At 44.9% G+C, this 22,281-nt stretch overlaps 1 protein-coding gene, 1 long non-coding RNA gene and 1 pseudogene across 2 annotated transcripts in view; 2 read left to right on the plus strand and 1 right to left on the minus strand.

The window, feature by feature from the left end:
- Eepd1 (endonuclease/exonuclease/phosphatase family domain containing 1) overlaps positions 1–22,281 on the plus strand; it is a 116,015-nt gene that overhangs the window by 48,585 nt on the left and 45,149 nt on the right. The window contains exon 3 of the mRNA XM_051156095.1: positions 18,672–18,723. Within this exon, the coding sequence (XP_051012052.1) occupies positions 18,672–18,723 (52 nt within the window). The remainder of the gene's footprint in view (positions 1–18,671; positions 18,724–22,281) is intronic.
- Positions 6,630–7,705, plus strand: LOC127198235 (uncharacterized). Its single transcript, XR_007831813.1, has 6 exons — positions 6,630–6,809; positions 6,842–6,873; positions 7,161–7,224; positions 7,449–7,480; positions 7,609–7,640; positions 7,673–7,705. It is a non-coding gene; the product is annotated as an uncharacterized LOC127198235 (long non-coding RNA).
- On the minus strand, positions 12,193–12,286 carry LOC127198786 (uncharacterized; annotated as a pseudogene).

The following is a 22,281-nucleotide window of genomic DNA, read 5'->3' on the forward strand; positions in this document are numbered from 1 at the left end:
CCAACAGAGCTCACAGCAGTGAAGGCAGATCCTGCGGCTGTGCCCCTGTGCCACCATTACTCACTGGTTCAGATGAAAGCCTTGAGACCAGCCAATGAATGTGAACTTAACTGCACAATATCCTTCTCCACTGTATTTATCTCCACAGATAAAGAGTTTTTAATTACCTGATGCAAGAGAGTACGTTGTTTAACGGCGGAATCCTAGCAAATCTAGTAGAATCTGAAGAGCAGTTTTGCGGAAGTTATTAAAAACCACAGAAATTTACATGGCGCTTGACCTTGCACTCCCAGGAATTTACTGTTGGGAGCAGTTGAGGTCATGAAAAAAGCATGGTTTTCAAAGTGCTTCACCCAAATGCTTATTAGAACAGTTAAAAAATTAAAAGTCCTGATATCCAACTAAGGCTTAGTAAATTATGGCATATACTTGTCTATTTCTAAGTATTTCCAAGAATGTCAGTTAATGACATAGCATGCCAATTATTGGTGATAACTTATAGTACGCTATGATACTTACAGATGGTGGAAAATGGTATGGATAATATGCCAATTTTATAAAAAGCGCATTGATTTAGCTAGGCCGGTTAGCCAGTCAGTGAGCTCCAGGATCTACCTGTCTGCCGTGCAACCCCCCACAACCAACACGAGGGTTAGAGACCCTCATAGCCACATTCAGCTGCAAAATTATTTTATTTTATTTATTTAACCTGTTTCTTTTCAGTTTCTTAAATTTCTTTTGAGTTTATAATTACATCATTCCCTTTTTCCTTTCGTCCCTCCAAACTTCCTGTGTACCATTCCTTGTTGTTTCTCTTTCAAGTTCATGGATACATAAATACAACTTGCTCAGTCTGTATATTGTTACTTGTTTGTATGTTTTCAGGGGTGGCTATCTAGTATTGGGTAACCAATTGGTGTGTTTCTCCCGCTTTCAACATTCTTAAGTTGCTTTTAGTTCTATGTGCAGGGCTGAGGCCCCATGGGCTTTCCACCTTAGCATGCCTATTGTTCCTGTTCAACTCATGCTTAGGCAGGCACGTTTATGAGACTCTGTGGGCGTAGCTTCTGACATTCCTAGGACATACAGTCTCATAGCAAATTCTGCATGTAGTACAGATGAAAGGACATGGAAACCCTGAGCTGAAGAAAGTATTGACAACCACTTAATTGCTTTGCTTCTCTGTCACATTGTTTCACATTTTTGTATTATTATTATTATTATAGCTGTGATCTATGATGTTATTATTGCAATTGTTTTGGATGCCATACAAGTACCATACTACACAGTGAACTTAAGTAGAAAGTGTGTACGTCTACTTGCACTGGAAAGTTTGGCTCTTGCTGTCTTACTGCTCTTTCTTCTGCGATGTTCCCAGAGCCTTAGGTGTGAAAGTGCTTTGGAGCTATATCTGTTGGGGCTGGGCTTTGTAACTATGCATATTGATTGGCTGTGCCTTTTTTTTTTTTTTTTGGTAATGGTCTTTGAAAAGATCTGTTGTAAAGAGACATTTCCTTGATGAGGGATGGAGACTATACTTATCTTTGGATATAAGGACAAATACTTTAGGATGTAGTTAGGGATGATGGTGGTTTTAAAAGTGGTGATTGTAGGTTCTCCTCCAAGATCCAGGACTTCACTAACCCCGGGTAGCTGGCTAAGTTTCCAGTACCAGGGCATGATTTCCCTTTTGTTGAGGGAATCTTATGCCCAGTAAGAAAGCTGTTGATTACTCCCAAAGTATCCGTGGCACTACTGTACCTGTTGGTTACTGCCAAACTATCTGTGGCACTACTGTACCTGTTGGTTACTGCCAAAGTATCCGTGGCACTACTGTACCAATTGGTTACTGCCAAACTATCCGTGGCACTACTGTACCTGTTGGTTACTGCCAAAGTATCCGTGGCACTACTGTACCAATTGGTTACTGCCAAAGTATCCGTGGCACTACTGTACCTGTTGGTTACTGCCAAAGTATCCGTGGCACTACTGTACCTGTTGGTTACTGCTAAAGTATCCGTGGCACTACTGTACCTGTTGGTTACTGCCAAAGTATCCGTGGCACTACTGTACCTGTTGGTTACTGCCAAAGTATCCGTGGCACTACTGTACCTTTACTGTTATCATGCTTTGGTTCACGGATGTCATAGCTGGGTAGAGCTGTTGGTGGCTTCCTTCCCTCCTGTAGAACCTTCTATGATGCCTTCTGGTATCATGAGAGCTCCTCCTCAGGGAGGAGACTTCCAGGTCAGTTCCAGTTCAGGGTCCCCCGAGCCCTGTGCCTGAAAGGCACTGTACCTTCAGCAATAAGGAATCGCCTTACATTCTACGTCTTGGGACAACTGAGGGCAATGACAGTAGGCTGTCTGTTTTGGGAGTCACAGCACAGTCCTGACTGACAACTTAAAACAGGCCTTCTCATACCTGTTACTGGGGGTTTTGTCAGATAGTCTTTTGTTCTTGGAGAGAGCATCTTCAGACTAGATGAGACAGTTTTATTTAAGCTATATATGTACATTTACACACAAACATGACTGTTTTACATTTTTAAGGCAATAGTCTAATTCCTATGACTCTTCACATCCTTACTGTTATTTTACCATTGTCTCTCCTTCCCCCTCCCTAGTTAGAGCTCACGTCACTCACAGATCACTCGTACCCTGGAATTCCCTCTCCATCTTGCCCCCACCACCCCACCACCCACTGGCCCCTTTTTGATTTCTTCATTTCTTCAGTTACTGCAGGAATCTTGTCCATATCTGAAGATTTGGAGTTAGGAGACTCAGATGAGAAAGAACTTGTGAAGTTTGTCTTTCTGGGTCTGAGTTACTGCACCCAATGCTACATTTTCTAGTCAGTCATGTTTTTCAAACCCAAAATGTTCATATGTTCTTCCCTCCCCTCCCCTCCCCTCCCCTCCCCTCCTCTCCCCTTCCCTTATACTCCCCTCCAGTCCTCTCTTTTCCTCTCGTCCCTCCTCTTCCTCCTCTTTCCCCCTCCTTCCTTGCTTTCCTTGTTTCTTTTAACAGCTGACTAGTATTCCACAGTGTGTGTGTGTGTGTGTGTGTGTGTGTGTGTGTGTGTGTGTGTGTGTGTGTATCCTATATTTTCATTGTCTGTTAGTTGTTTGAAGGACATTTAGGTTGTTTCCATTTTCCAGCTATTGTAATAGAGCAGCAGTAAACATGGCTGGACAATTTTGTCCGTCGAGTTGGCACTACATTCACGTTTAAAAGGTCTAGCATGTGTAATTGAAACCCTAGGGGCAATTCCCAGGTAGTAGGATTATGAATCATGGTCCTTTTCCCCCTCTATATTTCCTAAGTATTCCAAAAAGAAACACTTCTTAGAAAATGTATTCCTAAACCTAAATAAAAGATGTCTTTGAAATGTGACCTCATGGGCCACTGCTTTAAACAAGTCTCTGACCAAAGCATCCAACTGGCTGGTTTGCGTTTGCAGGGAGGCCATTGCCTCTGACATAAGGCAGGGACAAATTTCATCTGGCTCTGAAGGAAGAGCAGCTTTAGGAAGAGGGGAAAGGTCAGCCTTAAGCAGGATGAATTCTGGCAGGAGCATTAGGCTGGAACCATGAAGCCTGTGCTGTGTTAGATGGCTTTCTAATCTAATTCCCAGTGTGCTCTGAAAGCAGAAAGCTCCTTTTTACGTGCATGTCCTGGTAAGCCCTCTTACGTTCTCTCAGAAAAATAAAACGAAGATCAAGATTCTTAAAACGTTGGCAATGGACTGAAAAGAGCAGTAGTGAGCCTAGCTGGGGATAGAGGGCCTCCGGGATGCTCTGGAGCACTGTGAGATAGCTCAGAAGTGCTTGTTCACACCGGTTCTTATGTGGAAAACACAGTACCCACTTCCTGTGTGGAGACATGATCAGATGTAAAGGCGGACTTTAGGATGTCATTCCAGCATGGGTGGATTGCTCATGTTAATTCCTGTGTAGAAAACATAGTACCCCTTGCTGTCTGAAAATGTGATGGGATGTAAAGCAGGTCTTTTGCAGCAGCCATTTCCAGCATCCATTGATGAGCTTTGGACCAGAGGTGCTAGAACGTGGGCAAGGATTAGAGGAAGGACAGGGGAGAAGGAACGGCCACTGTCTCCTGCTGGGAAGGACTTGAGTCTATAGAAGCAGAGGCCAGAACAGAGGAAGGCCTGGGGAGAAGTCTGTCCTGAGATGTCCCCAGTTCAGTTAGAGTGGACAATACTTAAGTGGAGAGCTCAGTGTCGGTGCATCTGGCTTCAGTCATAGTCACTTGGATTAAAAGTGACCAACAAGAACCCCCTGGGTGGTCTGTAGCTTTATCCCTTCCTTGTTGGATGTGACACTGGAAAGACGATGAAGGGAAAGACTGGTGTCCTGGGCCCTGAGTGTGGAGAAAGGCTTTGCTCTCATGAGGCATCCTGACCCATGGCACTGACCTTATCTTCAAGTAGACCTAATGACAGTGACTCTGATGTCATGCAAACATGAGTGTTGAGGAAGCATGTAGTTAGAGTGACATAGCATTCCTTTTTTTTTTCCCCCTCTTCAAGACAGGGTTACTCTGTATCCTTGGCTGTCTTGGAACTCACATGATAGACCAGCCTGGCCTTGCACTCAGAGATCCACTTGCCTCTGCCTCAAGTGCTGGGATTAAATGTGTGTAGCACCACTGCTGGGCAACAGGATTCTTTTTTTAAAAAAAAAATTAATTTATTTATTCACTTTACATTCCAGTCATAGCTCCCTCCCTCCTTTCCTCCCAGTCTCACCCTCCCCCGATTGCTCTGAAAAGAGGAGCCTCCCTACCCACCCTCCCCGGTTCATCAAGTTGTATCAGGACTGAGTTTGTCCTCTTCCCCTGTGGCCTGGCAAGGCAGTCCTGTCTGTGGCCTAGTGAGGCAGTCCTGTCAGGGAGATGTGATCAAAAAGCAGGCAACAGAGTCCATGTCAGAGACAGCCCCTGCTCCCTTACTAGTGGGCTTATATGAAGCCTAATGCCCATTGCCTACATCTTTGTAGAGGGCCTATGTCCAGTCCTTTCATGGTTCTTCAGACTCCACAGTCCCCTCTGGGTCCTGGTTAGTTGGCTCTCTTGTTCTTCTTGTGGCGCTCTTGTCACCTCTAGGTCCTTTTATCCTTCCCCCAACTTTTCTACTAGACTCCCTATTCTTCTCCCATTGTTTGGCTGTGAGTCTCAGAATCTGTTTCCAAGCTGCTGCTGGGTGGAGAGCTTTTCAGAGTACAATTCTGATAGGCTCCTGTCTGCAAGCATAGCAGAATATAGTACCAGGGGTTGGCTGTCTTCTGTGGGGTGGGTCTCGGGTTGGGCCAGGCATTGGTTGGACCTTCCCTCAATCTCTGCTCTATCTGTTCTATCTTTATACCTGCACGCCTTGTAGATAGGGTATGCTTTGGACCAGTATTTTTGTGGGTGGGTTGGAGTTCTCCTCCCTGCACTTGGAGTCTAGTCTTAAAGTACTAATTTTTTCTCTAGTTAAGGGAAGCATTTCATTTCTCACTTTTAAATGACCTGATGTTTAATTCCTTTCCAACATCTTGTACTTTAACTTCTAGAATTTTGTTCTTCTCATTTTTTTGGTAAAAGGGACTTTAGTTTTTAACAAGCTCTACATTTAGAATTGATAGTTTTGAAGAAACAGGTCAATTTAAAAATCACAAACATTCTGACCCTGACTTCATGAGATATACTATACTTAGAACACAGGATGTACATAAATCCATACGTACATACATACATAATTTTTAGAGTAAGTGTATAAGGTCTTTTTGAAACTCAAGTGAATTTCTTGTTTAGACTTAGGTCCAATCACCCAGCACATCTCTCTCCCTCTCTCCACTCCCTCTCCATCCCCCTCCCCACTCTCTCTCCTGCCTTCTTCCCTCCTTCCCCCTTCCTCTTTTTCTTTAACACACACACACACACACACACACACACACACACACACAATGCAAATATTTATGTATGTATACATGTATATATTTCAGATCTTAAGCATTAAGGTAAAGCATAGTCAATCTGTATATATTTTGTCTATTATCTATATAATTTAATATTTTAGGGATAAAGAACTTTAGGAGGCTTATAATAGCCCTTGTGCTTCTTTGAGGGAAGTGTCTTGGATGGAGCAGAAGCGAGAGCAGCTACTGTTGAGGGATTCACTGGTGATGGTGTGGACACTACAGTTCCTGACATCACTTCTAAACGTCCTCATGTAGAGAAAGTCCAGCTTAGCAACTCCATCCATTTTCATGCGCTGACCAGTCATTTGCAGCATTTTGTTTTGTTTTGTTTTGTTTTAGTAGTAAAATGCTAGTTTTATTTTTGCCAGTGCCAGCTATCTGTGTACTTTCCAATTCTAAAGCTAAGAATTCTGTTCATTTCAAAGCACAAAAATACCGTTCAGTACAATTTATTAAGTACCTACTATATACTGCAAGCATATGACATTTCTTTGAATTTTCACAATGAGTGTATAAAATTAGAGTTGTTATCCAAATTGTACAGAGTAGAAACTGCAGTGGCTTCTATCTGCACCAACTTCCTCATATGCCACTGGCCTCATGCTTCTGTGTGCTCAGTCATTCTACCTATTGGCTCTGCCTTTGTTTCTATAACCTGTTTACCATGAAACATGTTATAAAAGGATAATTTATCACATATTCTACCCAGTTGTTATAAAAATATAAGTATTTTGTAATTTTAGGTTGTTGCTAATCTGGTCTGGCATGGTCTGTTTAGGGTACTTTGACAAAATACTGTAGAGCAGACAACTTATAGACAAAATAAGTACTAGGCTCTTCCAGGCTTATAGACAACAGGTACTAAGCTCTTCCAGGCTTATAGACAACAGGTACCAAGCTCTTCCAGGCTTATAGACAACAGGTCCTAAGCTCCTCCAGGCTTATAGACAACAGGTACTAAGCTCTTCCAGGCTTATAGACAACAGATACTAAGCTCTTCCAGGCTTATAGACAATAGGTACCAAGCTCTTCCAGGCTTATAGACAACAGGTACCAAGCTCTTCCAGGCTTATAGACAATAGGTCCTAAGCTCCTCCAGGCTTATAGACAACCGGTACCAAGCTCTTCCAGGCTTATAGACACAGGTCCTAAGCTCCTCCAGGCTTATAGACAATAGGTCCTAAGCTCTTCCAGGCTTATAGACAACAGGTACTAAGCTCTTCCAGGCTTATAGACAACAGGTACCAAGCTCTTCCAGGCTTATAGACAACAGGTACCAAGCTCTTCCAGGCTTATAGACAACAGGTACCAAGCTCTTCCAGGCTTATAGACAATAGGTCCTAAGCTCCTCCAGGCTTATAGACAACCGGTACCAAGCTCTTCCAGGCTTATAGACAACAGGTCCTAAGCTCCTCCAGGCTTATAGACAACAGGTCCTAAGCTCTTCCAGGCTTATAGACAACAGGTACTAAGCTCTTCCAGGCTTATAGACAACAGGTACCAAGCTCTTCCAGGCTTATAGACAACAGGTACCAAGCTCTTCCAGGCTTATAGACAACAGGTCCTAAGCTCCTCCAGGCTTATAGACAACAGGTCCTAAGCTCCTCCAGGCTTATAGACAACAGGTACTAAGCTCTTCCAGGCTTATAGACAACAGGTCCTAAGCTCCTCCAGGCTTATAGACAACAGGTCCTAAGCTCTTCCAGGCTTATAGACAACAGGTACTAAGCTCTTCCAGGCTTATAGACAACAGGTCCTAAGCTCCTCCAGGCTTATAGACAACAGGTACCAAGCTCTTCCAGGCTTATAGACAACAGGTACTAAGCTCCTCCAGGCTTATAGACAACAGGTACTAAGCTCTTCCAGGCTTATAGACAATAGGTACTAAGCACTTCTATTTTGGAGTCTGGGAAGTCCAAGATAAAAGGGCTGGTCAAGTTGTTATCCTATGAAGGCCTGTGTCTTAGTTCACACATGTGTTGTCTGTGGTAAAGTGAGTAAGGCTATCTGAGGCCTTGCTGACATGCATCCACCAGGATGGTTCCTGTGCAGCAAGATGACTGGCTGCATAGGGACAGCAGAATTATGTTTGGTTTCATAAGTACAAGTAAAACTTATGCTTGCACTAGAATGTAGTCTACTAAATTTGCATATTTTCAGTTAAACTATGTTAGTGCTGAAAACAGCGTCTGCTCATTTGAGCCTGCAGTGAGTCGTACTCCTCCTCTGGGGGGTGGGGGGAGGTCTCCCCTAAATGATGCTGCATATTGACCAAGGTGGTGGAGGCCACTGGCCAGAAGCTGTGGTTATTTATGTCTTAAGAATAACAACGAATCTGGATTGTTCTCTCGCAGATTTCTTTCTAGAACGTGATAGTGTTTGTGTAGCATTACCCATTGCAGACCCTCACTCTCACCTACTTATCTGCTGAGTTTACATCAGCACCGAGAGACCTTCGTTTCACCTCAGCGCCGTTCACGGCCACGCTGCCATCGCAGGAGATGACTTTCTCTGCTTGTTCATAAGAGCAGGTCCTCGCTCTGGTTTAACCTGACATCATGGGCGGCTCAGACACATGCTCAAGCTCCACGTAGGATTCCAGGTCTCCACTGTTTCTCTCACCTCTACACTTACTTTCTCCACTCAGTTCTTGAACCCCTTAATCATTCATGAGGATTGGAATCAAGTCCTTTCAAACACTCTCGTAAACATTGATGTCTTTACCCTTCATAAATTTCAAATATTCTTAATGGCATCTAGAATGGCAAATCCTTTCCAACAGGTTCCCAGTTCATATTCCCACATCCATTAGACAAATCTATGGCAGATCAAGTCTTATAAATGCACCTCTTAAGTAATAAGTCTATACAGTGACATGATGCCTTCATAATGGGCAGCTACCTTGCCGTAAAAGCAGCATTAATCTTGTTGGCTATGTCTGCCTGAACTCATGGGTGACCAGGTGTTTTGTGAGTGCCCCGTAATATCTGAAAGGAACCTTTTCTGGGAGGTAGGTCATAACAGTCAGCTGCAGTTATTTGGGAAGCCATGTTGCAAACAGTCACACTGCCGTCTGGCCTCTTCTACTTCTCTTACTGAGTGCCAGCAGAGTAGATTTCAGCATAATTCTCAGGGGCGTTAGAGATTTAGGAACATCAAGTGACCACTGGCTTCCGCTCACAGCCACCAGCTACATTCACTCATAACAAGAGGAGGGCCTGTCCGTGATGCTCCAAAGCCAGGCTTTGCTGTCTCTGCCTCTGAAGTCCTGGGGGCTTGTATTAGCCTGCACCTGTGCTCTCAGAGGCCCTGTGTGCTTCCTCAGGCTTTCACACCAACACTTACTGCTTCACCTGCCTTGTGTTCTGGAGATGGCAGGTTCCTAATGCCCCCGACTTGCCTTCTGCTGTTCCCTCAGCTCTCTGGGATTCACAGGGTTAGAGCTCCCGGCCTTGCTCTGGATCAGACTTTGCATCCGCTGTGGCTGACTTAGTCTATCCAAACCACTAAAACATTTCCCTACCAACAGCGCGGCTGTTTACTTTCTTATCCTTTCTGTGTTTACTGACTCAGCACTTTTTATTTTCCCTGAGCACCTTTTCTACGATCACCAGCATGGCTTAATTATTTAGTTAAAGATAAACAATTAGAAGGAACTTTTCCTTTGCTTTACCAACTTGTCTAACTGTTGGGAGCAGGGGGCATGGCATGCGTCTTGCCTTGCTTGGTGACTCTTTTTCACTAAGCTTGCCTGAGTCTAGTATTTGATTTAAAGAAGTGGTTCTCAACCTGTGGGTTGCTACTCCTTTAGGGGTTGGATGGCTCTTTTACAGGGGGTCACCTAAGCCCACTGGAAAACACATATATTTACATTATGATTTATGATACTAGCAAAATTACAGTTATGAGATAGCAACAAAACTAATTTTATGGTTGGGGATCACCACAACACGAGGAACTGTATTTCTTTTTCTTTTAAGATTTATTTATTTATTATTATATACACAGTGCTCTGCCTGCATGAGCACCTGCTGGCCAGAAGAGGGCATCAGATCACATTATGGATGATTGTGAGTCACCATGTGGTTGCTGTGAATTGATCTCAGGACCTCTGGAAGAGCAGTCAGGGCTCTTGACCTCTGAGCCATCATCTCTCCAGCCTGAGGAACTGTATTAAAAGGTCGCAGCATTAGGAAGGCTGAGAACCACTGATTTAAAGTGACAGGCTTTGCACTCTTCCTTTTATGTGGACTCTTACACATGTCTGTAAGGCAGAAGACTGGCCTGCTTTCAATATTGTTGTGTTTCAGAGGCTAGGGAGGCCTGAGGAGAAGGCGAGAGCAGGGAACAGCTTTCCAGTGGGAGTAGACATGCATGTTTACTAATTAAGCATGCTGTTATATGGTACTTCCGAAACAATTGCAATAGTCACAGCTATAATAATGTAGAAATTTGAGACACAAGGATGTGACAGAGATGCAAAGTGATTATGTGGTTGTCAATGCTTTATTCAGGGCAGGGTTTTCCAGTTCAGGGTTTCATCTGTACTAAATGCAGAATCTTCACAGCACAGTAGAAGGGACACCTGTCTAAAGGCTCTACCCCTCATGGAGTAATCTACCACTGCCCAGCTCCTTCACATGAGTGCCTCTGGGTTTTCACATACAAATCTGAAGGGCCACATGCATTTAGGCTCCAGCCCTGTCTCACTAGAGAGTTCTGCAGCTGAACCCATGTCTTTGCAGCTCTGGCTTGAAATAGACCACACTGGGAATGGCTATTATAAGCCCTGAACTTGGCAGCCCAAGAGCACTGCTAACATTTCACTATCAAGCAGTTTCTAGCATCAGAAGTAATTTTTTTTCCCTCTAGAGTGAAAGGGCATTCCAGTGGTTGATTCTGGATGGGCGCCCTGGCCACAGGCATTGTCAGCCTTTTAACATCACAACACATGTCATCTATAGAGTCTCTGATTGAGAGCTGAACAGTTGACTTTTGTAAATAATCACCAGCTGGGGTCATGGTGGTATATACCTTAATGCCAACACACAGGAGGCAGAGGCAGGCGGATCTCTGAGCTCTGGGAGATCAGCCTGGTCTACAATGTGAGTTCTAGGACAACCAGAGCCACACAGAGAAACCCTGCCTGGAAAAACAAACCAAACCAAACCAACACAAAACAAAAATCACAAATCTTAACAATGGGGATTCCCAAAGGGGAAAGGAAAGAAAACGTTTTATGCTGCCTGTGTGGAATACTATACTGCCCCCCCCCAATAGTTCTGCTTTCTGATCTTCAGGAAAGGGTTAAAGAAAGGCTAAAGAAAGCCTCTGATAGTGTTATTGCTCATGCCTACCTCTGTGGATACTTCTTGTGAGCAGAGCAACACAGAGCTTACCCACACAGTCCCTGCTCAGGGCTGCAGAGTGTGTGCTGGACTCTCTTCTCCCACCTTCTCAGAAGCTCCTGAGCTTCCTAGAACCCTGCAAGCAGGAGCCATGACAGCTCAGACTGTCCCCAGCTGTCAGCTCTTATTCCTTGTACCACCATGAAGAAACTTAGTGGTAAACACTTGTACGTTTCCAAACGGGTTTTTGAACTGCTCAAACGTTTTGGAAGTAAAGGAGAAAAAAAAAAAAAACACAAAACTCTGTAAAGATCAGTACAGTGCTCTGCAACACCATCTTGCTATGCAGCCACGCTGACCCCAACACACTGTCCGTCTGTGTTATCCCCACTAGTGCTGTGGTGGCATGTGTACCAGCTAGGCCAACTATGTCATCTTGTATTAGACAGGAGGCAGAATTAGTTGGTGGGTGTGATGAAGGGTGCGATGAAGGAGAGGCGGCACAGTGGGAGCCCTCACACATGCGGGCCCTGCTGCTTGTCCCAGTGGAACCACAGTTGGGATGCATTTGACTCCAGTCCATTGGGATGAGCTACTCCTGGCTGCTCTGTCTTTGTATTTATCCATATTAAACTTGATGAAGCCCCGCTTCTTTGAGATAGGGGACTTTCTACCCGTCAAAGAACCTGACCTTAGTAGGACCTTCGTCACGTATCCCTCATTTTGTGCCTTGTGGATAAAGACTTAGCCAGTGTAAATGCTGGCCATGTTGCCTTGCTTCTTCCCTAAGGTCTCATGTATTCCTACCTGATACTTAAATAGGGACAACAAAAGGTTAGTGTAATTTGTAGTCCTAGACAGGCCTATCTCCAGGGTCCCTAGGACAACTCATGTAAGCAGCAAGCTGGACATAGTACCAGTGAGCCTGCTGTTTGCAGCCATTGTTCGTGGACAATATATTTTAAAAAGTGAAAAAATGTACGGGGTGCATTCTGCATTATGGTGCTTTAGAATTATAGATAAAAACCCTACAAACTCAACTATAGGCCTGTATCAATTGTCAACAGGGATACATCTGGAGCAGTGAGTCATTAGGTGATGTCATTATTGTACACGCATCATAGAGTGCACTCATATCGGCTAAGAAGGCTTCAAAAGCACCGAAAATAAAAGCTTATGGAACCATCATTATACATTGGGCCATCTTTGACTAACGTGCTGTCATGTGGGGCGTGACTATACATAGTGAAATGGAAACAACTCAGGCAAGTTTCTAACACAGTAAGCACAATTTTTTTTGTTGTTGTTGTTTTTAATTAGGAAGAGGATAGAGAGACGATACGAGTTATGAGATTATGTTTTCTAGATAGGCCTGGAACACTGTACCCACAAAACCTCAAGAATATGGTTGCCTGAGCAAGTCCTATATAATACCAGTCAATGTACTAGTTCAGATAGGGGGAAATTCACAAGGCTCCACCCCTAGAGGAAGAGTTCCAGGCAATGCTGAGAGGGAGAATCAGCTTTCTTCAGAGTCAAGCTCCTCAATAGATGGTCTAGTCCCACATGGGCAACCCTGAACACGTGTTCATATGAGAGTAGCACTAAATGATCTCAGCGGATTTGATATATGGATATTTATGCAACAGTAATAACTAAGGAAGAAGAGGTCCTGCCTTTGAGAGGGAGTAGGGGAAGCCAGGAGGAGTTGAAGAGGGAGAGAGGAGGGAGGGAAAGTGATACAACCACAGTACTCGGAGTGTGTGTGTGGCAGTCAGAAGACAACTTTACAGAGTCAGTTCTTTGCTGTCACCTTTATGTGCATTCTGGTGATCGAGCTCAAACGGCTATACTTCCAAAGCAAGCACCTTTCCTCACTAAGCTGTATGGCTGGCCAGCCCTAAACCCAGTTCCTAAAATGAAAAAAAGTTTTTTTTTTTTTTTTCAGATGTGAAAGAGTGAAGAAGGGGGTATCAATTTAGAGAAAGAGGTTCTCCTGATATTGCTCTTTGCTCAAAAATAAGAAATATGGGTAAATTGAATAAGTTTCTAAGAAAGTGGAGATCACAGAAGTGAACCCATGTGGTTGAAAACCTGAGAAGGGAACATAAACTCTGAGGACCGCCCTTAGGGAAGGTCATTTTCCAGACCATGGACTCAAGGGCAGTGAGTGCAGGCTGGATTTGATGTAGATTGTTTTAGAGATGACATACACAGTAGCCCTCAGCTTCCATGGGGAAGGATGAGGTGCCAATGTGTTTGTTCACAGTGGCAATAGACGTGTCTGAGGAAAGCTAGTCCCGTGCCTTCCCTCGGAGAAGTGTCTGCCCAACAGAGGCTGACACCCCTGGCTCCCAGTGGTCGCAGAAGGTTAAACATTAGGGAAACCAAGTCTGCCTGTTACATTCATGACCCCTCTTGAAAATTGGGGACCACAAAGATGGTTTCTTTATGACCTTGTTCATGTGGAGCCTCTTTTGAAGTGGAAGGGAGGAAGGAGTGGACGGGCAAGCGGTTTGGCACCATTTCTGGGCTTGAATTTGTTCGACTTCCTACGTACTATACAGGGACATTGAGTATAGTGGCCCTGGCCTGTGGCCACCAGGCCAGGCTGTGATTGAACCTTCACCTCCTTTCCTCCTCCTGCCCTTGCTGGGAGCTTCCTGTCAGGTGTCTGCTGGCTGCTTCCCTCTGCTAGAGACATGGCCTTTCCTCCTCCGGATCCTGGAGGAGGAACATGACAGATGTACTGGGATGGGCTTTTTAGAAATGGAGTCTCCACACTCCTCCTTTTCCTTGTGGAGGAGATAGTGGGAAGGTTGCACTGTAGCACAGAGCTGCCCTGGGTACTCTCTGGAACCTTCCAGAGTCTTTGTATCCTGCCGTAATATGCAAACGGTGACCACATATACTCTGAGCAAAACTGACAGGATTTAATCAAGGATGGGGCTGAACATGGTGGCTTAACTCCTGTCATCCCAGCCCTTGAGAGGCTGAGGCAGGAGGATTGCTAAAAATAAGTAGGAGGCTATACGACATGACGTACCTTAAGCTACAGAGTGAAATCCTACCCCAAACCAAACCAAACCAAACCATACCAAACAATAACAGCAACAAAACAAAATAAAACAAACAACTTTCAGCAAAAAGAAGAGCAGGATGAGACAGAAAAGAATGTGGAGAGCCCCGTGCTTTCCTCCTTCACAAGCCCAGCTACGTGAGGAGGAGGCAGAACATAGCTTTTGCCTGGATTTTAACCTCATCATTTCTCTTCCTTATCTCCTGTCTACTCCTGACCCACTGGACTGTGGCATCCTCCATCTCTGGGGTCTCTCTTGCTCTAGGTACCAGTGTTTGGTCTCCAAAGTTTGGCCTAGGCCCTGGGCTCCGGGTCATCCTCCCACCTTCCTGGAAGCCTTTCCTGCCCTCAAAAAGACGATTGGTTGTTGTTATTTGATAACTTCCCACTTTGTAGCCCACACTATAGGAGAGTGTACTCTCCCTGCTGCCTCTTCTAGTCCTCTCAGACGCCTCACTGTGTCAGCTGTTGCTCTGCTAAAAAAGATGGTGCCCTCCGGCATGTTGTCTTCTTGAGGCTTGTATGGCAAAAATCAATTGTGTGTATTCTAGGTGCTTCTGCGTGCTGCTTGACCTCAGAACTTGCCGTTGAAGTGGTGGATTTTGAATCAAATTGGTTCTGCCAGCAGCTACTTTGATGTGTTTTTCCCTCTTGTCTCTAAGTGGAGTATAGGAAGAGGAAAGACTGGTCACTGCTGTGTTCATCTGCCTGGTTCTGCTGCTCTCAGAGAATGCTAACTAGGTACCAGGCCACCCACTGACAAGTGCTCTGAGACCCAGATCCACAGTGGAATGTGGGAGAGTCTAAACATCACACATTCCTGTCCCCTGAGCATATGAGCCTAAACAGCACTTTCGCTGCTTTCAACTCTTGAGGGCAGGGACACCATTGCGCTCACACATGGTGGCCATCCCCCTCACACCCCCCAACAACATGATGTAGTTTCTATAGCAGATGATATTCAATGTGTATTTGTGAAGTTAGCAGAAGGAAGGAGCGACAGAAGTTGGGGCAGAATTGAAAATGACATATTAGATGATCTTCCAGAGTGAGAAGTTAGATCGTATAAAATGGAAGATTTGGTAAGTAGGTTCGCTGCCCCTAAATATGTGCAAAATTATGTGCAAAATTACTTCCCAGGGCGTACCTGGTGTTAGAAGATTGGATATCATCAGTACTGGTAAGAATATCCAAGTCCTGAGGAGTACCCAGCATTAGAAGTAGCAGTGGGATAGCCTCTAATGGGACATTTGAGGACACCCTCAGAGACTGAAGGTCTCAGGAGGCAGTCACAGCTTGCTGAAGGGTCTGAGGCAGCAAGCCCTAGAGAAGCCACCTGCTCCTGCTGTGAGGCGCAGACTGTCTAGCTTGAGTGTCTCATCGCTATCACCCCCTCGGCCCCTGTGGCCCTTCCATCTTGGGTCTGGGTTTTAAATGGGAGAATGTCTGTTTCTTTCTGCCAATGACATCAGTGCTCACGTTGGTTTTTTGAGCAGATGTTATGTAGGCTCGAGCTTGGTATCCTCTTTAATAGATTGGTGCGGCTTGCCAGGGTGTTGAGAAGGGTTCTGAGGTTCAGTTTCAGTTGAGCAGAGGGAAACCCCATGGAGAGAGCTGGCATGGGGCAGGGATGGGTGGAGGGGAGCCACGTGGACGCCACCCCGTTCTAGAGAGGGGAGAAATAGCCTAGAGTTGGTAGAGGCTATTTTAATTTAATTTGCCCTGCCCCCAAAGCTTTCCCTTGGTGCTCTTTAGTAGGTTGAATGTGGGGTCTTTGTGGATGGGGAGAAAAAGAGGTCAGTGGCTTCACAGCTTCCACAGCTAATCTGCTGACATCTGATACTGGACATTAGATTAGACCCTGTGATGGCAAACAGGCAGGAACAGGAGGCTGTTGAACACATCCCTCCAGAGTTAATGTGCTCCAGTAGTTATCTGAGAGCCAGTTTAAGCTGCTTTAACTTGAGCTGTGACTGGAGCCTCCTAACTTGGCGCAGAAGTTGCTGCCCACATTGCTACCTGGAACCCTAGCTCTGTTCACTGGCAGTCAGAATCTGCTGAGGAGGGCCAAGGGCTTTGAGTTGCCACAGGCTCTGTTTCACTAGCCACAGTCGGTTATACAACCATGTTTGGTAGCTCACCTCCTTTGAGACATTGTTTTTTCATGTGGAGAAACTGAGGCATGACTTGGCATTTGGCTCCTCTACACTGGGATGTATGAGTTTCCGAAGCAACTTGGCCCATGAGGTTAGCAAGTATTCCTTGGATGTTTTGCACATGTCTATTGTTGATACTACAAGAATAGCTGTGGGCAGGAACACCTGAGCCCTCAGCCTCCAAGCCTTCAGCAGTTAGGAGAAGATAAATGAAGCAAATGGCAAATAATACGTTAGAGTGTAGTGAGTACCCTGAGGAAAACAACATCTAAGTAGAAACCCTCCATGTTGGCTGACCAGAGACACTCCTTGGGGATAGTCACAAAGTATCCCTCGAGTCTGAGATACATCAGAAGCGAATCTGTCCAGTGGAGAGAATGCCCCAAGACAGTCTATTAGTTAGCACCCAAATCATGGATGGAGGTAGTGATGGGTTTCTTATAGACCTTGAAGGTACCGGTTGCCTCTCCCGGTCCTGCCAGTAAGATGAGCTGTTCCATTTGGTAAGATGTACTCACTTAGTTGTATCAAGAATGTGAAGACATTTGTAAGGTACCATGAGCCTTCAATGGCATTATCCCTGTAGGCAGCTATGTGTCACAAGTAAGGTTCACCTCTGCTCTGCATAAGCTATGACATATGGACTGCAATGACCCCCATAGATAGGTACATCAACCTTGTGTGTGTGTGAGGGATGTTATAACTCACTAATGTCTGAATTCTCATGCTTCTGTGTTGTATTCAATATAGCCCAGGCCTTGACTGCATCCTTGAAGCTCATGTTCCATAATGCTTCAGAAGCAACAAGTCTAATTAATAATAATAACAACAACAACAACAACAACATTGTCCCAGTACTTAATCCTGTCACCTCAGTCAGTGGGCACAGGCAAGGCTCCTAGAAACTGGAGCACTGACCATTTCTCTTGGAATCTTTGGCTATCCCTTTACAAATAGCCTTCATCCAAAACTTCTCCCCACCTGGGCAAAGCTATTTTTGTCTCTTCAAGATCAAGCACTTCTGCTGTCTGTGGAGACAGGGTCCCCTTAATATCTCTCTTTGTCCACTCCTCTCACTTCACTTTATGTTCTGATTTGACCATGGCTTCCAAGGAGCCTTGAACTCCTCACGGGCAGGTCACGTGCTCTAAAGTCACACTCATTCACAGCTTCATGCACACGGTGAGGCGCCATCAGTGCCTGATGGGCGATATATGATGTTTACTCTTTGCTCACTATCTCAAAAAGGATTGTGTGAAGATTGACACCGAACATGAGTAACTGTTGACTTCTTTACCCCTCAGAACTTACCCAAGTTCTTTGCATGAACAGTTATCAGTCACTTTAACGATGCTTTGTGGTAATGAAATTTATATAACAAAACTTTTACCATTTTAACCATCATACAGCACATATTTTGGTGGCGTCAACACATTCGCACTGTTGTGTCACCATCACCACCATCCAACTCCAGAACTTTTTTTTTCATCCTACTGGGAAATGTCATTCTAGCTAAAAAAAAAAAAAAAAAAAAAAAAAAAAAAAGCAAGCTCCTCATTTCCTTCACCCCAACCCCTGGAAAAAACCACTCATCTTTCTCTCTTTTCCAGCTTGGCTAGCCTTGGCACCTCATGTAAGTGAAAGCACTCACAGTTTATCTTTTTGTCACAACTTAGCATGTCTTCAAGATGCATCTATGATCTAGGTTGACTATATCAGACTATCCTTCCTTTCAGGGATGAATAACACCGGCACCCCACTTTGCATTTGTCGAGGTCTCTGCTGATAGACATTTGGGTTGTTTCCATCTTTTAGTTATAAGGAATTGTGTGAGCACTGGTGTGCAAATTCCTTTTCAAGCCCTGACATTCACCTTCTACTGAAAATAGAAGTGCTTAATCTTGTGGTAAAGTTACTTTTAGATTTTAGAAACATTTTGAATATATTTGGAACAGTCATTTTGAATCAAACAAAAAAGTCACCTCAAGGTGGGAGGTGACATGGAAAGATGCCCTGAGACCTCATGTTCTTATTTGACCTGTGTGATGATGCTTGGTGGCACAAAATGACCCGTTTTAAATAATGGTTTTAATTTTACTTTACAGCATCAAACTTCTGGCTGTGCAAGAACTGCTTGACAAAGAAGCCCTGGAAAAGGTAAATATTTTGTTTTTCCTGGCACACAGGAAGAATTCTGCTGCCTGACCAGCAGCAGCACTTACTGCAGAAATGGTCTGGTTCTTCGTATTTTCCACAGGCAGTGAGCCATGCAGACTTTCACTCAAAGCTTCCAGTCCACAGACTCCGGTCCCCCTTGCAGACTCAAGCTCTGCTGGTGAAAGCAGAGGCTTGCTAATCACAAGCCAGGCCACGCCCTCTAGAAGGTCACCTGTGCTTCTATGCAGTAGGACCAAGGGGCCTGCCACATGACAGGCTTCGAGCTTGCAGTCCCCTCCTCTCTGTTCAGTGTTTGATTATCTGAATGTACAGATGAAGGAATTGAGGGGCGGCCACACCTGGTAACCAGCCCAAGGCAAGTGAACTCAGTGGGAGAGTGAGGATTTGAATCCCGTAATTCTATTTCTGAAATGACGCCTTTCCTGTTTAACAGATGTGGTTGCAATAATGTTCTTTTAGTGTGTTTGCTGTGGTGGTGTTTAGGCTGTTGCAGAAGACTGGGGCATCACCTCCCCACCTGTGCTCTGGAGAGCTATTGGTGCAGTTTTGGCCTTCCATGTTCAAGTCAACCCTGGAACTCACAGTTGTTTTCCTCGTGGATTCTAGTTCTGGATGTGAAGATGAATGAGTTTGGCAATGCAGGTTAGGCAGCTACTGAGGAGGCCAGGCCCTACATGCCATTGTGGGAGCTATCGTACCCAGGCAGTGCTCTCGACCGGGCGAGCTCAGGACTCTTGCTACAAATGTAGCTTTAGGTGTTGACTATAATTTGTAGATGACCATAAACGTAAATGGTCAGAGAGATAAACATCCAATGGTACTTGTTTTAGGAACTTGCAGTGTTTGGAGTAGTGCCCGGGCTCTTGGTACTAAAATGAAGAAAGTCTCTAAAGTCAGCATCAAGCCATGAAGGGTGGGGAAGCGGCCTGAGCTCTGCCGATCCACTCGGCCTCTTTTCTATGATGAGTGAAGGAAGTAGAGTGCATCCATGGACCTTAGAAAGCCAAGATGCGAGGCAAATGAGTTAATGTAGCCAGATGGCTCTCTGGATGCCAAAGCACTCTGCTGTTATCAATTCTTGATTATTCATATCAATTCTTCATAAACAACCAGCTATGAAAACATGCTATGATGACTATAAAGGCAATCAGTGGGACAAATGACAGCCTTGATGGTAGATGGTAGATTAGATAATGCTACTAAATTAACCATAAGGTTTCCTGAAGCTGATGCCTTGTTTGTGATTATGTAATAGGAAGGCCTGGACCTTAGGAGGTACAGGAAGGAATATAGGAACGAATCTGGAAAGATTCTGAAGAAAGTGGAGAGAAAGAAAGAGAGAGGGAAAGGGGAGAGGGAAAGAGAGGGAGAGAGAAGGAGGGAGAGGGAACAGCAGTGATAGCTGTCTATCGTGTGTGTGTGTGTGTGTGTGTGTGTGTGTGTGTGTGTGTGTGTGTAAGAGAGTGGGGTGGGATATGCAGATGGGGCAAAATACAAACCATTGAACCGTCTATGTAAGCAGGTATATGAGAGTTCTTTGTATGTCTTTGAAACTATTTTGAAAGACTCATTCCTTTTTTTTTTTTTCTTCCTAGTAGTACTCACTGCAGTGATTTGTTTTGCTTCTTGGTTTTGAAAGGTTAGGAAAAAAAAAATGGCGTCACACGTGGAACTTCCACACCCAGTGCATCAGTATAATAAAAATACAAGCAGCAAAAACACTAGTTATGTCTTTGAAGTGGTTGCTGTCTAATTTAGGGAGGCCACATAGCCAGGCCCTTCCAGGGGAGCAGAGCTTGCAAAATGGAGACGTGGTGTCGGGCTCGCTGTCACTGGCTGCCAGCCATTGTGCCACCCTGAGAACCAGGCCTCTGTGGTTCTGCTGCAAAGGCTGCCTTCTCCTCCTTTCCTGAATTATCTTGGGTTACTTATCCTCTGTGCCTCAGGTTTCCAGCTCTAAAATGAAAATCCTAATCCTCAATTCACAAAGGTTTAGAAGAGAGTTAAGTGGGCAGGCTGGGTAAAGGCATTTGGGAGGATACCTGGATCTCAGTGCTCTGCACGGCTTCCCTTGTCCCCATCCACCTCCACTGTCCTCCTCCCCTCCTGTCTGTCTTTCCTCTCTGTAAGTCTGATGGTGGGTTTGCCTCCTCCCTCCCCAACAGCCGAGCAGTGGAAAACATTATAGGACCATTGAAATATCCGCATGGACCAATAGGGAGCCAAGAATGTGCAGTTCTGCTTCTCCCCTCTCCTGTGCAGTTGTCTGCTGTTTTGCTCATTCATTCTGCGAGTGTTGATGTTTCTGCATGCTAGGCAACCAGTAAACATTTTTGGAAATGCTCAGAAGCAGCCAGTGGTTATGCACTTGGTATTCCAGTTGTATTTTTGAGTGATACATGATATATTTGCTGGATTAGTGCTTTTTTGTTTGTTTTTTTTTTGTTTGTTTGTTTTTTCTTGCAGTAAGATTGATTCAGGAAGTTGTTGAAATAAGATATGGTCCCAGAAGAGACTCCTGGGTGATATTTTCCCTTCCACTTGGTCAGGCTAGAGAGCCACTGAGAAAAGTCCCTGGTAAACAATGCAGCTTTGTTCCTCAATGTATTTGTTCCTGGGCCAGTAGCTCTGGAAGCTCATTAGAGATTTAGAACTCTGACTGTTAGCTCAGACCCACTCAACCAGAGCCACAGCCTGCCGAGAGCCCAGGTGACTGGTGCACATCAAAGTCCAAGAACTGTTCAGGAGAGGGTCATTTACTACTACCCCAGTGATTATTGGCTAGCCTGTAATAGTCAGAAACTTATTAGAGCGCAAAATTTTTGTTTCCATGTCCAGGGACGTCCCTTTGGGAGGGGTATGTGTGGGGCAACTAAAAAGAAGCAGACAGCATCATTTTACGTATAGATCTCTCTTTGTGTGTTGCACGCACTTGAGTATGCAAGCACACATGCTTGTTTAGAAGCCAGAGCAGAACTGGGGAGGGGACTTTCCTCTGTTGCTGTCTGCCATATTGCCATGAGACCAAGGCTCCCACTGAACCAGAGGCTCACTCTTTCTGCTAGTCTGGTCCAGCAAGCTCCTGGGATTTGCCCGGTCTTTGTTGTAGTGCTGGGGTTACAGACATGCGCAGTCATGCCTGGCGTCTTACTTAGAGTTTCATTGCTGTGAATAGATGCCATGACCACGGCAACTCTCATAAAGGAAAATGCTTAATTGGGCCTGGCTTAGAGGCTCAGAGGTTTAGTCCATCACTGTCACGAGGGGAAGCATAGCAGCATGTAGGCAGACGTGTTGCTCGAGAGGTAGCAAGAGTCTATGGGGACATTTTTATTCAAAGCACCACACCTGGACTTTTAAAAACGTGTATGCTAGAATATGACCTCAGGTCCACAAAGCCAACACTCTTCTCCAGCCCCTTAAAACCTTATTCATATCTTATTTTCCTGCTAGAAATAGTCAGAGCCAGCAGAGAGGCCTCAGGCGTGCAGCTTGTAAGCCTGTCCTTGCATGTGCAGTGATCATCCTGCCTCTGCC

The sequence above is a fragment of the Acomys russatus genome, chromosome 14, assembly GCF_903995435.1.
Source record: "Acomys russatus chromosome 14, mAcoRus1.1, whole genome shotgun sequence".
NCBI lineage: Eukaryota > Metazoa > Chordata > Mammalia > Rodentia > Muridae > Acomys > Acomys russatus.